The 16,159-nt window shown below is 41.1% G+C and overlaps 1 protein-coding gene across 1 annotated transcript in view; it reads left to right on the plus strand.

The window, feature by feature from the left end:
- The first annotated feature begins 4,441 nt into the window (after positions 1–4,441).
- HSD17B3 (hydroxysteroid 17-beta dehydrogenase 3) overlaps positions 4,442–16,159 on the plus strand; it is a 29,133-nt gene continuing 17,415 nt past the window's right edge. Inside the window, exons 1-2 of the mRNA XM_074953144.1 lie at positions 4,442–4,595; positions 7,726–7,772. Coding sequence (XP_074809245.1) covers positions 4,442–4,595; positions 7,726–7,772 — 201 coding nt within the window. The remainder of the gene's footprint in view (positions 4,596–7,725; positions 7,773–16,159) is intronic.

A 16,159-nucleotide genomic window follows, 5' to 3' on the forward strand; every position in this document is an offset into this window, starting at 1 on the left:
AGCCTGAATGTCTACTTCACAATTAAATAGCCCCTTAGCCTGAGCCCTGTGAGCCCGAGTCAGTTGACCCAGGCAGCCACAGGTTTTCAGTTGCAGTGTAGACATACCCCAAAAGTCCCAGAGTGTGACTTGGTATACTACTACTTGAAAGCATGTTCATCACTTTCACTTTCTGGCTATTATGATCTAGTACAATTCTGCCAATTCAGGGAAATACTTTAATTTTTAAAAATGTTTTCTTTTATATTTTAAAAAATTCTTGAACATTTTTCTGTTCCTGGTGTCTAGTAAAACTTCCTTTGCCCCACCACTACCACCAGAATTTTGGGGCCTAAACTACCTGACAATTCAACGTTAAGTAGCTGGCAGGATGGCTTTCACCGATAATCAGAGGGTTAGCACAGAAGTGGGATTACAGCACTGCTTGATATTTAGCAATTGCACCTACTGTAATGAGGCACACTTAGAAAGAGACCCTCAAGGAAAACAGCTATGTTCAACTTGGTATGTGGCTTAATTCTGCAATATTGTTTGCTGTATGCTTGTAAATAAATAAATGAAATTATTGTTACAATTTTTGTATTTTTATTATTGGGTGCAGAGGGAAGATACTTCTAAGTCACAAGTGAACCCTAGGTCAAATGCATTACAGTAAAAAAAACCCATCATCATAGCTGAAGTAATTTTAATTAGCCAATTATGCATACCAGGCTTCTGATAAAGGCTTTGAATTTTGGGTTGCTTAGCTAAAGTACAAACCTTGATCATTCTTATACATATGTATGTTTTATTAATCAAAGTAGATGTAAAAGATCATTAAGAAATTAAGACAATAATGTAGGATGTCAAAACTTATCAAGAAGAAATCAAATCCCAAATCCAAAGTCTAATCACACAGTGGCAAACAATAATCTACTATTTTCTTTCTATATAGAAAATTTTTATCCCTAATTCTAGTGCTTATCCATTTGCCAGTCAAGTTTTAGATCAGTGAAAGCTACAGGAATGTCAGGGACTGTTCAATCAAATGTAATTCTTAAGTTAGAAATGTAAACAAATATTGAATTATTGAAATGCTAATTAAATTCAGAATTATTTTGACAGATATTGGTAACTTTACATACCTCACCCCAAAGTATCCATTTACTATATCAAAACTAATTCTAATGTCTCTTGCCATACACTAGTAGATAACCCTACTCTTAGTTTTATACAAACTCATAGGTTGTTTTAACCAAGCGTTAAGGTGTTTTGTAAACTCTTAGAACTCGCTGCTCTAATCTTTCTCTTTTTGTGGACAGGCCAAGATTTTAAAAAATAGGTGCCCAATTTTAGGCTTCTAAGTCCATATTTAGGTACCTAAACAAATGGCCTGATTTTTCCAAAGTGCTAAGCAGCTGTATGCTTAGCACTTCTGAAAATCAGGCCACATGTTTAGGTAACTGTAGGAAAAGATTCTGTACACAGAGCTTGGATAAGCAGTGACTGGGTAAGGAAGGACATTATAATTGGACAAATATTTATAGGTTGTAAAGATCAAGGATGGATAAGAATTGATTGTCATAGTATTAGCAGTAATTGGATGAGAGCAAGAAAAGGAAAACTGATGCTGAATATCAGGAGACACTTTCTGACAGTACAACCTGTAAATAGTTGTTGTAAACTGAGTCCCAGAAACGGGAAATCCCCAAGGTCACTGTCAGTCATTGGCAGAGCTGGAACTAGACCCTAAGAGTCCTGAGGCTCATGTTCCAGATCTGACAGCAAGAAAGACAGCATGTTTAAGAAGGATGAATTCAAACTGGAACAGGTACAGAGAAGGGCTACTAGGATGATCTGAGGAATGGAAAACCTCTCTTATGAAAGGAGACTCAAGGAGCTTGGCTTGTTTAGCCTATCCAAAAGAAGGTTGAGAGGAGAGATGATTGCTCTCTATGAATATATCAGAGGGATAAATACTGGAGAGGGAGAGGAATTATTTAAGCTCAGTACCAATGTGGACACAAGAACAAATGGATATAAACTGGCCATCGGGAAGTTTAGACTTGAAATTAGACGAAGGTTTCTAACGATCAGAGGAGTGAAGTTCTGGAATAGCCTTCCAAGGGAAGCAGTGGGGGCAAAAGACCTATCTGGCTTCAAGATTAAACTCGATAAGTTTATGGAGGAGATGGTATGATGGGATAACATGATTTTGGCAATTAATTGATCTTTAACTATTCATGGTAAATAGGCCCAATGGCCTGTGATGGGATGTTAGATGGGGTGGGATCTGAGTTACTACAGAGAATTCTTTCCTGGGTATCTGGCTGGTGAATCTTGCCCACATGCTCAGGGTTCAGCTGATTGCCATATTTGGGGTTGGGAAGGAATTTTCCTCCAGGGCAGATTGGAAGAGGCCCTGGGGGTTTTTCACCTTCCTCTATAGCATAGGGCACTGGTCACTTGCTGGAGGATTCTCTGCACCTTGAAGTCTTTAAACCATGATTTGAGGACTTCAATAACTCAGACATAGATGAGAGGTTTATTGCAGGAGTGGGTGGGGGAGATTCTGTGGCCTGCATTGTGCAGGAAGTCAGACTAGATTATCATAACGATCCCTTCTGACCTTAATATCTGTGAGTGTATGAATCATTAGAATATCATAGAATCAAGGGACCTCAAAAGGTCATCTAGTCTAGTCCCCTAAATTCATGGCAGGACTAAGTATTATCTAGACTATCCCTGACAGGTGTTTGTCTAACCTGCTCTTAAAAATCTCCCATGATGGAGTTTCCACAACCTCCCTATGCAATTTATTCCAGTGCTTAACCACCCTGACAGTTAGGAACTTTTTCCTAATGTCCAACCTAAACCTCCCTTGCTGCAATTTAAGCCCATTGCGTCTTGTCCTATCCTCAGGGGTTAAGAGGAACAATTCTTCTCCCTCCTCCTTGTAACAACCTTTTATGTACTTGAATATGCTGTAGAAAACAATCTGCTTTGGTAGGGAGATAGTTTTGATAAAAAATTTCCATCTGTGGTTATGAAGATTCTGGTGGCAACTCCAAAGTCAAAGTTGTACTGAGATTTTGACTTAAAGAAGGGATTCAATCTCCTTGTTATGTATGAAGAACACTTTATCCTCTCCAAACTTACAGCACTCTGAGTACATAATGAATTTCATGAGAAATTGCAAGTATTTTTTAATAATTTTGAGTTGCAAGTAGTTAAAAAAGGAGTACTTTAGGAAATTAACACTCAGATTGTTTTTGAGAATTATCTGAATTGTGGAATAACACAAATATCAAACACTTCAAACTTTCCACTTTGGTAAAACTCACTGGAATCTCATGCACAGTTTACCTTTGAAGAAATCAGGTTGCAATTAAGTGAAATTATTAATTATTGTTATTGTTTTAATTAGAAACTAATAGACAGGGCCTGCAGTAAGACCATTGTGATCAGTCATCACCTTTCCTCTTTAACTAATCTGCATACTGCAATTCTCTTGGCGGAAAGTCAGCAGTGTGAGGGGAACTATGCACGTGCCAGGATTATTTGGCTAAAAGAGTTTTAAAATTTGAAAGTAATCCATGCAAGTTAAAATATGTAAATGCATAGTTCAGGTACATAAACAACCTTTATTCTGCTCTGTAATAGGCATATGATTAATGCAGTTTGGTGTTTCTGGTCCCAAATTAGATGAAAATGACATTTAAAGATTGGTTTTTCATTTCTTTTCCCTTCATGTTGTTGCTACAGAGGAGAGTTAAGATTGTCTGAGTGCCTTAAGTGTGTATTTCCATACTTTAACATGTTTGGCTTTATAATAAGTTTAAACGTAACCCTGAATATTCTATGTTTCTAGTGATTCTTCTTGGGATAATTACAACATTCTTGTATATTTCTTATCCTTAAGTTACTGATATACTCTCAACCTCAAAAGCAATTTAACATAGAGGTTTTTGTCTGGGAATTTAGAGATGAGACCAGGCCACAGAGTAGGATCCTAGTTCAACATGAATATGCCCAATATTTTGAGGTGTCTGCATCGAAGATTTTAGTTTGTCCAGCAGCAAAAGATCTGAATGTGAATGTCCCCCAAATTTGAAGGTGTTCTCATCCAGGATTTTGGGTTAGGCCAATCTTTAGTCTCTATGAAAATTCTTTTTTGTTCCTGGATGTTTTCCCAAAAAAAGAACCTTGTCTAAAACAGGTATTAGAAATCCTAGTTTGGTTTTATTTTTTCCAGTAATTTACCAATCTGAGTGTAGTATAGGGAAATTACTTTAATCTAAACCCTTGGCACTCAGTGGGGAAAAAAAAAATCACATGACCCAGTGGATTTGATTAGACTGTACACTTCTCTGCCAATGCTCAGAGAGTAGAAGTGAGCTAGGAGGCAGTTAAGGGGAAGATAGTGTCGGTATTTCATCCAACCTCACTGGATCTGTTCACCATGGGAGAGTTCCAACAGCAACTTCTCACTCTTTTGGGGGGTCTAATTTGTCTGTTTACTCTGGTGAAATGCATTAGATTTTTGAAGTATTTTTTCCCACGTGTATGGAATGCTTTGCCTCAGTCTTTCTTTCGGTCAATGGGAGAATGGGCAGGTAATGGAATTTTCTTCACATTTTTATTGCTATAATTGAGTGATGAATTTCTGTGTTATTAATCATGAGTGGTTCTCCCCCTAACCCTTTTAAGAACTAAGCTTGTAACTTTTGCTGGGGGGGGGGGTTCCACTGATTTTAGTTTTTATGAACCAGACATTTCAGTGTACTTGGGAATACAAGAAAATAATCAGAATGGTATCAAACACCATATGTTCTTTTTTTAAATACATATATATGGAATTTAACTCCCTCCTCATCCTTCCCTATACTGCACACATCCCAGTTCTATCACCTTTTCTCTGCTGGAAGTGCTTTAGTTTTATAATATTGCCTATATCCTTAGTTTCCTGATATAGCATTTATGAAGCAACTAATTTACCATGAACATCTGTCCCCATCCTCTGAAGGGTATGTTCATGGTAACTTGATTCCCATGTAATTTGCCTGAATGGCTACCTGTCAATAATAATATCATTGACATCCACATTTACAGTAGACTCAAAACTTGGCTGCTCCATTTTAAAGGTACCACATGTCCTCAAAAGAAGAATATTGGTGTTTAAAAATAAAACATTTTCTTGATATTTAATGCAGAGATTTTTTTTTAGGGTTGTTAAACTGCTAGCATTAAGCAGGATTGAGGATTTATTGCAGTTTCTGAATTCCTGTATTACAAGTGTCACAGATGAGGTTACTTAATAACAAGATGCCATCATTAGCATCAAATACCAACTTTGGTGTAAACACCTTCCCCTCCAGATTGCAGTCTCAAGAGCCTGGTCTCATTTACTTTAATGGGAGTAGATCACATCTCACTGTACATGTTACATTTTGTTATTGATGGGTGGCATCCACCCCTTTTCAGAAGGCCAGCACAATGCCCAGTCACTATTGAATAACCTGTAAACCCTATAATGAAGAATTAAGTGGGACTTCAGTGGGGGCACAAGTCTAGTGCTGACTCTCTGTGTGGGGAGTAGATTTCATTAAGTGGAAGTTCTCTGGTTGAAATCCTGACCCCATTTAAGTCAATGGGCTCAATGAAGATTGGTAGGTTTATTTAAACAGTTCATTGCATCACATGAAGCAGGATATTCTAAGGCACTAGAATTAAAATTGGCAGATCTAGACCTGTCAAGTCTGCTGCTTTGCCCAGAAGACTATGGCTTTTTAATTATTGGTCTACTGGGAAACCTAACCAATCACTGCTTGTTTTGTTGAAGGGCTCCTGGCTCCATATGACACAGGGGAGTGATGTGTGTATTAACAGCTAATCTTGGCATTAAAAACTCTCTCTCATAATTCAGGCTACCCAAATCCATATTTTCCAGAGACTCTCACAAAACAAAATCCTTTAATGCTCATAGTGCCCATTTCATTCCATTTATTATGAAAACTTCTCGGGGCTACCTGGGAATTGTTCACTTTGTTCCCTGTGGTCATATTGTTTATATGGCACCCAACGCATTCTCGTTGCTGGGTCCCTGCACCAAGGATATTTCAAGCCAAATGAAGACATGATGGGAAGTGTGAAGACAAAATTGAAGAGAATGGGTAGGAGAGTGGAGGGAGAAGGGTTACACGTACATGATGGCAAATTTGATTTGGCTGTGGTCTATGTATGTCCTGCTTGGGGATCGTAGCATCTTTAAAGTTGTTCTCTAAAAAATTAAGATATTGTATTTTAAGGTTTGGTGGGGTAGAAGTGGATTAGATGGGACTGGAGTGGTGGGGAAGGATTTGCCAGAGCAAAGGAGCATGGAGGAGACACTAAAGGGAAGATGGAGGCAAAAAGAGAGGGATGCAAGGGGACAGGGAGATGAGGATGAGGAACAGGAGAATGAATGGAAAGGGTCATAGTACTCAATGGTGCGGTCCGTGAGCAGAACGTGATAGTGCAAGAGGGGTGGTCCAAGACACCAGTAGCTCCTCACTGGGCCGTGGGGAATAGTGGGGATTGGCAGGCCTGGATTCACTCCCTGCATCCTCTGCACTAGCTGGAGACTGGGGGAACTACACTTGCTACTGTGATTTGCAGGCCACCTAGGCAGGGTATGTCTTACTGCAATGAATAATCCACAGCTGGCCTGGGTCAGTTAACTAAGGCTTAGGCTGCGGGGCTATAAAATTGTGCTGTAGTCATTCAGGCTTAAACTGGAGTCTGGGCTCTAAGACCCTGCAAGGCGGGACGTGCCAGTGTCCAAACTGCTGCAGTGCAATTTTATAGCCCACAGCCTGAGTCCGAGTCAGCTGACCCAGGCCAGCTGCAGGGTGTTTTACTGCAGTGTAAACATACTTGTAGGCTGGTCTGAGCCATGTAGATTGGGGAAGAGGCAAAGGGCCTGGCATGCTACTCAGCTCCAGTTGTGTCTAGGGTGGGGAGAAGTTGAGAGGGGCAGGACCAGATTCATTCATTGCACCTTTTGGTTTTGCTACTAGTTGTGAGGAGGAAACTCTGTGGCATTTTTATAGGTCACCTGAAGACTCCTCCGGGCTGGTGGTATTCATGACAGGTACTTAAACATGGGATAAGGCTGGAATTTTCAAGAGATCCACCTCCCATTACTTTCAATCAGGTTGTGCTCCTAACTGCCCCATTGTGCCACTGAAAAATCTCTTCCTGAGAGATTAGAACATTTTGCTCAAATTCTTTTGCAGAAAAGAATTGAGTCCATTGGTTTGGTTTGGTATCCTGACTCAGTTTCTCCATCTATAATGGGGATAATACTGATCTAACTGTACCTAATAGGGTTGCTATAAGGATTAATCAGTCAATGTTATTAAAATACCTTGACATTGAAAAGAGCTAAATAAGGTGATAATTATACTTAGTTGAAAAAGTCACAATGCCAATAAATGAAATATCTAGAATGAAACACCATTGGTACAAATTATTGTTCTGCTTGCACTTTAAGGGGAATTATAAGCCATATTTTCTGTTCAATGTGTTTAATCACTGATTAGTGGAAGCAGGTTCCTTGGAAAAAAACTAAAAAGAGACTAAAGTTTGCACTTTTAGCCCAGCTCTTTGAGCACTGGACATTAGTGTTTAGGAAATTCTGAAACACAAAGATTGAATAATGAAAGGACGAACAAAAGAAGGTTATAAATTTATTTTTCCTCCTAGTGGTCACAGGGGCAGGAGATGGAATTGGAAAAGCATATTCCCTTGAGGTAAGTAAAGCATCTATAAAATCAAATATTGGTGAATGGGAAATATTGGTGAATGGGAAATTTCCTCCCTTCCAACATTCTCTGCAACTTAGTAAACTGATTCTACAGTTAAGAACATTATACATGCTTAGGGACCTAATCTTTCTTCTGTGTATGTGCTTAACTCATGTTATCACTTAGAGATATGACATTCACTTTCAAAATTAGAAGAATGACATGAAATAGCCCCAACTGCTTCCATAGTGCCAAGAAAATCACAGGGAAGTACTGAGTGATCCTAAAGATTTAACACATTCTGTAATAATTATATAGTATAAACTTTAAGAGATAATATAGTCTAATAGACTAGGTTTGGGACTGGAAAATCTATTGACCTGGGTTCCATTCTCAATTAACCTGCTGTTTGGTTTTGAGCAAGTCACTTATGCCAAATATTTCAAACTTGGGTGCCTAACCTTAAACACAAATTTAAAAGTGTTGGCCTTAACCTTTTTGCCTCAATTTCCCCAGTTTTAATACTGGGATAATAATATCTACCTCACAGGGGTGACTATTTAATAGCATTGCCAACTCTCACAATTTTATTGCAAGTTCCATGCTGGGTTACTTAATGCCCCTGCTCCTGGAAACAAATGTTTATGACAGAATCTCAGTTTTAATTGAAATTTTTTTTCTAGCCCTCATGGTTACAGAGAAAAGCTTGAAAATGTTATCTGATGGCACAAAAACCAGAAGGCATAGAAAAAACATATTAAAAACATTATTTTTAAGCCAATCTTAGGGCATTAAGGGCCTGATGCATGGTTTTGAGCATTTGGGGTTGTCAGTATTGTAGTTTGTTTGAACATATAAAGCATAAACAAAAGTGTCTAGTATTTATTATTATTGTGTCCAAACCAGCCTCCATGACCCATGGATCACACCCTTCTCATGCAGAAGAGTGGGTCAGTTTCATTCTCTGCAGCATTGCTCCCTCCCTTGTCTTTGGTCCAGTTCTCAGTGAATGGGCAGGTGTGGGGAGGGGATCATCTAGGAGAAGAATGTGCAGAATAGGAGGAATAAGTATGCATGCCCAATTGCATCTTCAAAACCACATTTATGAGTGCAAATGCCTACACGTGGAACTTGGGGATCAGTGCATATAAGTGAGTGTTTGGATGACATTTAACCAATGTGTCGTTACAAATGCTGTGTTGCCCACACAAATGTGGGTTTTGCATGCATACAGAGGTACACCTGCAAATGTTATGTGTCAGACACAGTGCACACTGCCTGTTTTGTGCTACTTGAGCAATAGAAAGCAACTGTAAACCTGGCTTAACAGGACAATTAAAACACATTTATGGCTGCTTTGTGTTACTGGGGAGGAGTAGAACAGTTTGAGTGTGGTTTTGGAAACTTTGGCTGCTACTGACCAGTTACTGTGGAGCATTTGTTAAATATTTTGGCTTTTGTTGTATGAGTAAGAGTCAGATTCCACCATCTTTATTTATGCTGAATAGGACCTTACTCCACAAGTAGCCTTATTGATTTAAACCCTGCTCAGCTAGTCTACAGGGCAGATGCCAGGCTACTGGTTAAATACCTCTGACCCTTTGAAGTTTCTGTCATGGCTCCTCTGCCTTGCTGTACTGATATCAAAGTATAAACCCCTCTGAAGTTACTGACTCTGTGCCTCATGTTCTCTGGGCAGATGTGAAGGCACAGGTCTCACTGATGTCTCCTCCTCAGCACCTCTAGTTTGTTGGGTTGAAGCCAAAAGGCCTTTATATGGGTATTGGATCAACACCTCTGCACTTATGGGTTTATAACAGAGGACAGATCTCTGAACATAAGAATGGCCATACTGGGTCAGACCAGAAGTCCATCCAGTCCAGTGTCCTGTCTACCGACAGTGGACAATGCCAGGTGCCCCAGAGGGAGTGAATCTAACAGGTAATGATCAAGTGATCTCTCTCCTGCCATCCATCTCCACCCTCTGACAAACAGAGGCTAGGGACACCATTCCTTACCCATCCCGGCTAATAGCCATTAATGGACTTAACCTCCATGAATTTATCCAGTTCTCTTTTAAACCCTGTTATAGTTCTAGCCTTCACAACTTCCTCAGGCAAGGAGTTCCACAGGTTGACTGTGCACTGAGTGAAGAAGAACTTCCTTTTATTTGTTTTAAATCAGCTACCCATTAATTTCATATGGCGGCCCCCAGTTCTTATATTATGGGAAGAAGTAAATAACTTTTCCTTATTCACTTTCTCCACACCACTCATGATTTTATATACCTCTATCATATCCCCCCTTAGTCTCCTCTTTTCCAAGCTGAAAAGTCCTAGCCTCTTTAATCTCTCCTCATATGGGACCTGTTCCAAACCCCTAATAATTTTAGTTGCCCTTTTCTGAACTTTTTCTAATGCCAGTATGTCTTTTTTGAGATGATGGGACCACATCTGTATGCAGTATTCAAGATGTGGGCATACCATGGATTTATATAAGGGCAATAAGATATTCTCCGTCTTATTCTCTATCCCTTTTTTAGAGTAACAGCCGTGTTAGTCTGTATTCGTAAAAAGAAAAAAGAAAAGGAGTACTTGTGGCACCTTAGAGACTAACCAGTTTATTTGAGCATGAGCTTTCGTGAGCTACAGCTCACTTAATCGGATGCATAGCATATCGTGGAAACTGCAGAAGACATTATATACACACAGAGACCATGAAACAAAACTTCCTCCCACCCCACTCTCCTGCTGGTAACAGCTTATCTAAAGTGATCATCAAGGAGGGCCATTTCCAGCACAAATCCAGGTTTTCTCACCCTCCCCCCCACAGACACACATACAAATTCACTCTCCTGCTGGTAATAGCCCATCCCTCTTTGAAACCTCTCTTTATAATGCACATGATAATCAAGGTGGGTCATTTCCAGCACTAATCCAGGTTTTCTCACCCCCCCCCCACACACCCCTCCAAAAACCACACACACAAACTCGCTCTCATGCTGGCAATAGCTCATCTTACAATGTGCACAGCAATAATCCAAGTTTAACCAGAACGTCTTGGGGGGGGGTTTGTAGGAAAAAAACAAGGGGAGATAGGCTACCTTGCATAATGACTTAGCCACTCCCAGTCTCTATTCAAGCCCAAATTAATAGTATCCAATTTGCAAATGAATTCCAATTCAGCAGTTTCTCGCTGGAGTCTGGATTTGAAGTTTTTTTGCTTTAAGATAGCGACCCTCATGTCTGTGATTGCGTGACCAGAGAGATTGAAGTGTTCTCCGACTGGTTTATGAATGTTATAATTCTTAACATCTGATTTGTGTCCATTTATTCTTTTACGTAGAGACTGTCCAGTTTGACCAATGTACATGGCAGAGGGGCATTGCTGGCACATGATGGCATATATCACATTGGTGGATGTGCAGGTGAACGAGCCTCTGATAGTGTGGCTGATGTTGTTAGGCCCTGTGATGGTGTCCCCTGAATAGATATGTGGGCACAGTTGGCAACGGGCTTTGTTGCAAGGATAGGTTCCTGGGTTAGTGGTTCTGTTGTGTGGTATGTGGTTGTTGGTGAGTATTCGCTTCAGGTTGGGGGGCTGTCTGTAGGCAAGGACTGGCCTGTCTCCCAAGATTTGTGAGAGTGTTGGGTCATCCTTCAGGATAGGTTGTAGATCCTTAATAATGCGTTGGAGGGGTTTTAGTTGGGGGCTGAAGGTGACGGCTAGTGGCGTTCTGTTATTTTCTTTGTTAGGCCTGTCCTGTAGTAGGTGACTTCTGGGAACTCTTCTGGCTCTATCAATCTGTTTCTTCACTTCCGCAGGTGGGTATTGTAGTTGTAAGAATGCTTGATAGAGATCTTGTAGGTGTTTGTCTCTGTCTGAGGGGTTGGAGCAAATGCGGTTGTATCGCAGAGCTTGGCTGTAGACGATGGATCGTGTGGTGTGGTCAGGGTGAAAGCTGGAGGCATGTAGGTAGGAATAGCGGTCAGTAGGTTTCCGGTATAGGGTGGTGTTGATGTGACCATCGTTTATTAGCACTGTAGTGTCCAGGAAGTGGATCTCTTGTGTGGACTGGACCAGGCTGAGGTTGATGGTGGGATGGAAATTGTTGAAATCATGGTGGAATTCCTCAAGGGCTTCTTTTCCATGGGTCCAGATGATGAAGATGTCATCAATATAGCGCAAGTAAAGTAGGGGCGTTAGGGGACGAGAGCTGAGGAAGCGTTGTTCTAAATCAGCCATAAAAATGTTGGCATACTGTGGGGCCATGCGGGTACCCATAGCAGTGCCGCTGATCTGAAGGTATACATTGTCCCCAAATGTAAAATAGTTATGGGTAAGGACAAAGTCACAAAGTTCAGCCACCAGGTTAGCCGTGACATTAGCGGGGATAGTGTTCTTGATGGCTTGTAGTCCATCTTTGTGTGGAATGTTGGTGTAGAGGGCTTCTACATCCATAGTGGCCAGGATGGTGTTATCAGGAAGATCACCAATGGATTGTAGTTTCCTCAGGAAGTCAGTGGTGTCTCGAAGGTAGCTGGGAGTGCTGGTAGCGTAGGGCCTGAGGAGTGAGTCTACATAGCCGGACAATCCTGCTGTCAGGGTGCCAATGCCTGAGATGATGGGGCGCCCAGGATTTCCAGGTTTATGGATCTTGGGTAGTAGATAGAATATTCCCGTCGGCGGAAGCACTCTATGTAGAAGTCCAGTCTGCTGTTTCGACCTTCAGGAGGAGTCCACCTAGAATCCTTCTTTTTGTAATATTGGTAGGCAGGCCTCTGTGGATCATTATGTTGTTCAGAGGTATTTTGGAAATATTCCTTGAGTCGGAGACGTCGAAAATTCCGCCGACGTGCACGGGCTGAAATTGTGGAAAAGCAGCATCACTTGCCCCATAACCTCAGCCGTGCAGAACACAATGCCATCCACAGCCTCAGAAACAACTCTGACATCATAATCAAAAAGGCTGACAAAGGAGGTGCTGTTGTCATCATGAATAGGTCGGAATATGAACAAGAGGCTGCTCGGCAGCTCTCCAACACCACTTTCTACAAGCCATTACCCTCTGATCCCACTGAGAGTTACCAAAAGCATCTACAGCATTTGCTCAAGAAACTTCCTGAAAAAGCACAAGATCAAATCCGCACAGACACACCCCTGGAACCCCGACCTGGGATATTCCAGATCATTTATGAATAAGTTGAATAGGATTGGTCGTAGGACTGACCCTTGGGGAACACCATTAGTTACCCCTCTCCATTCTGAAAATTTACCATTTATTCCTACCCTTTGTTCCCTATCTCTTAACCATGAAAGGATCTTCCATCTTGTCCCATGACAACTTAATTTACATAAGAGCCTTTGGTGAGGGACCTTTTCAAAGGCTTTCTGGAAATCTAAGCACACTATGTCCACTGGATCCCCCTTGTCCACATGTTTATTGACCCCCTCAAAGAACTCTAATAGATTAGTAAGACGTGATCTTCCTTTACAGAAACCATGTTGACTTTTGCACAACAATTTATGTTCTTCTATATGTTTGACAATTTTATTCTTTACTATTGTTTCAACTAATTTTCCCGGTACTGACATTACACTTACCGGTCTGTAATTGCCAGGATCACCTCTAGAGCCCTTTTTAAATATTGGCGTTACATTAGCTATCTTCCAGTCATTGTGTACAGGTGCTGATTTAAACGACAGGTTATAAACCATAGTTAATAGTTCCGCAATTTCACATTTGAGTTCTTTCAGAACTCTTGGGTGAATGCCATCTGGTCCCGGTGACTTGTTACTGTTAAGTTTCTCAATTAATTCCAAAACCTCCTCTAGTGACACTTCAATGTGTGACAATTCCTCAGATTTGTCACCTACAAAAGACGGCTCAGGTTTGGGAATCTCCCTAACATCCTCAGCTGTGAAGACTGAAGCAAAGAATTCATTTAGTTTCTCTGCAATGACTTTATCGTCTTTAAGTGCTCCTTTTGTATCTCGGTCGTCCAGGGGCCCCACTGGTTGTTTAGCAGGCTTCCTGCTTCTGATGTACTTAAAAAACATTTTGTTATTACCTTTTGAGTTTTTGGCTAGCTGTTCTTCAAACTCCTTTTTGGCTTTTCTTATTACATTTTTACATTTAATTTGGCAGTGTTTATGTTCCTTCCTATTTACCTCACTAGGATTTGACTTCCACTTTTTAAAAGATGCTTTTTTATCTCTCACTGCTTCTTTTACATGGTTGTTAAGCCATGGTGACTCTTTTTTAGTTCTTTTACTGTGTTTTTTAATTTGCGGTATACATTTAAGTTGAGCCTCTATTATGGTGTCTTTGAAAAGTGTCCATGAAGCTTGCAGGGATTTCACTCTAGTCACTGTACCTTTTAATTTCTGTTTAACTAACCTCCTCATTTTTGCACAGTTCCCCTTTCTGAAATTAAATGCCACTGTGTTGGGCTGCTGAGGTGTTCTTCCCACCACAGGAATGTTAAATGTTATTATGTTATGGTCACTATTTCCAAGCGGTCCTGTTATAGTTACCTCTTGGACCAGATCCTGCACTCCACTCAGGACTAGATCGAGAGTTGCCTCTCCCCTTGTGGGTTCCTGTACCAGCTGCTCCAAGAAGCAGTCATTTACAGTATCAAGAAATTTTGTCTCTGCATTTTGTCCTGAGGTGACATGTACCCAGTAAATATGGGGATAATTGAAATCCCCCACTATTATTGAGTTCTTTATTTTGATAGCCTCTCTAATCTCCCTTAGCTTTTCTTCATCACTATCACTGTCCTGCTTAGGTGGTCGATAATAGATCCCTACTGTTATATTCTTATTAGAGCATGGAATTACTATCCATAGAGATTCTATGGAATATGTGGATTCATTTAAGATTTTCATTTCATATGATTCTACATTTTCTTTCACATATAGTGCCTCCCCCCTACTCCCTGCACGACCTGTTCTGTCCTTCGATGTATTTTGTACCCCGGAATGATTGTGTCCCATTGATTGTCCTCACTCCACCAGGTTTCTGTGATGCCTATGATATCAATATCCTCCTTTAACACGAGGCACTCTAGTTCACCCATCTTATTATTTAGACTTCTAGCATTTGTGTACAAGCACTTTAAAAACTTGTCACTGTTTATTTGTCTGCCCTTTTCTGATGTGTCAGATTCTTTATGTGAATGTTTCTTGTCTGATCTGGCCCATACTTTATTCTCTTCCATCCTCTCCTCCTGACTAAAACCTAGAGAATCTCTATCAATCGACTCTCCTCTAAGAGAAGTCTCTGTCTGATCCACGTGCGCCTCTGCAGCAATCGGCTTTCCCCCATCTCTTAGTTTAAAAATTGCTCTGCAAACTTTTTAATGTTAAGTGCCAGCAGTCTGGATCCACTTTGGTTTAGGTGGAGCCCATCCTTCCTGTATAGGCTTTCCCTATCCCAAAAGTTTCCCCAGTTCCTAATAAATCTAAACCCCTCCTCTCTACACCATCGTCTCATCCACGCATTGAGACTCTGAAGCTCTGCCTGCCTACCTGGCCCTGCACGTGGAACTGGAAGCGTTTCTGAGAATGCCACCATAGAGGTCCTGGATTTCAGTCTCTTTCCTAGCAGCCTAAATTTGGCCTCCAGGACGTCTCTCCTACTTTTCCCTATGTCATTGGTACCTACATGTACCACGACCACCTGCTCTCCCCAGCACTACACATAAGTTTATCTAGATGCCTCAAGACATCCGCAACCTCTACGAGGGGCGGCCCCTGTGAGGGTTCCTGGCTCAGCATATCTAGTTTTCTGGGTTGATGTAAAGGCATAGTGTTACTGGCATGACAGTTATAGCTTGCTAATGTCACAGGGCTTGTGGAAGCAATTGACACAGCACATATAGTTTTCTGGATTTGTATTAAAGTTCAGGACTCTGTGAGTCTACTGGATGAGCACTCTAGCGTGTTGGGCTGATGTGACAGTCCAGACTCCCATGAGGTCTCTGAATCAGCATTTCCAGCTTCTTGGGCATCTGTGACAATACTGGCTGAGTTCCTCAAGCTGACTAGTCTGATATCAAGGCAGAGACCGCTCTGAGGTTACTTGCTCTAGCTTGCTGGCTGATTTCATGGAACAGATTTCTGTGAGGTCCTTTATTTAGTTTGGGGGCTGATGTCAAGGCTTCAGACTTGCTAAGCTGATCTCAAGGCACAGGTCTCTGAGAATTACTGGCTCAGCAGCCACAGCTTGCCGGGATTATGTTAAGTCTTAGGCCTCTATGAAGTCACTATGCTGCACTTTTAGCATTGGTACCTACATGGACCACTACGCTGCACTTTTAGCATGTCAGTGCACTGGCCTTTGGCAGTTTACAGGCTTGACATGTCTGTCTTCCTGGAATGATGTC

Source organism: Natator depressus, chromosome 5 (assembly GCF_965152275.1).
Source record: "Natator depressus isolate rNatDep1 chromosome 5, rNatDep2.hap1, whole genome shotgun sequence".
Taxonomy (NCBI): domain Eukaryota; kingdom Metazoa; phylum Chordata; order Testudines; family Cheloniidae; genus Natator; species Natator depressus.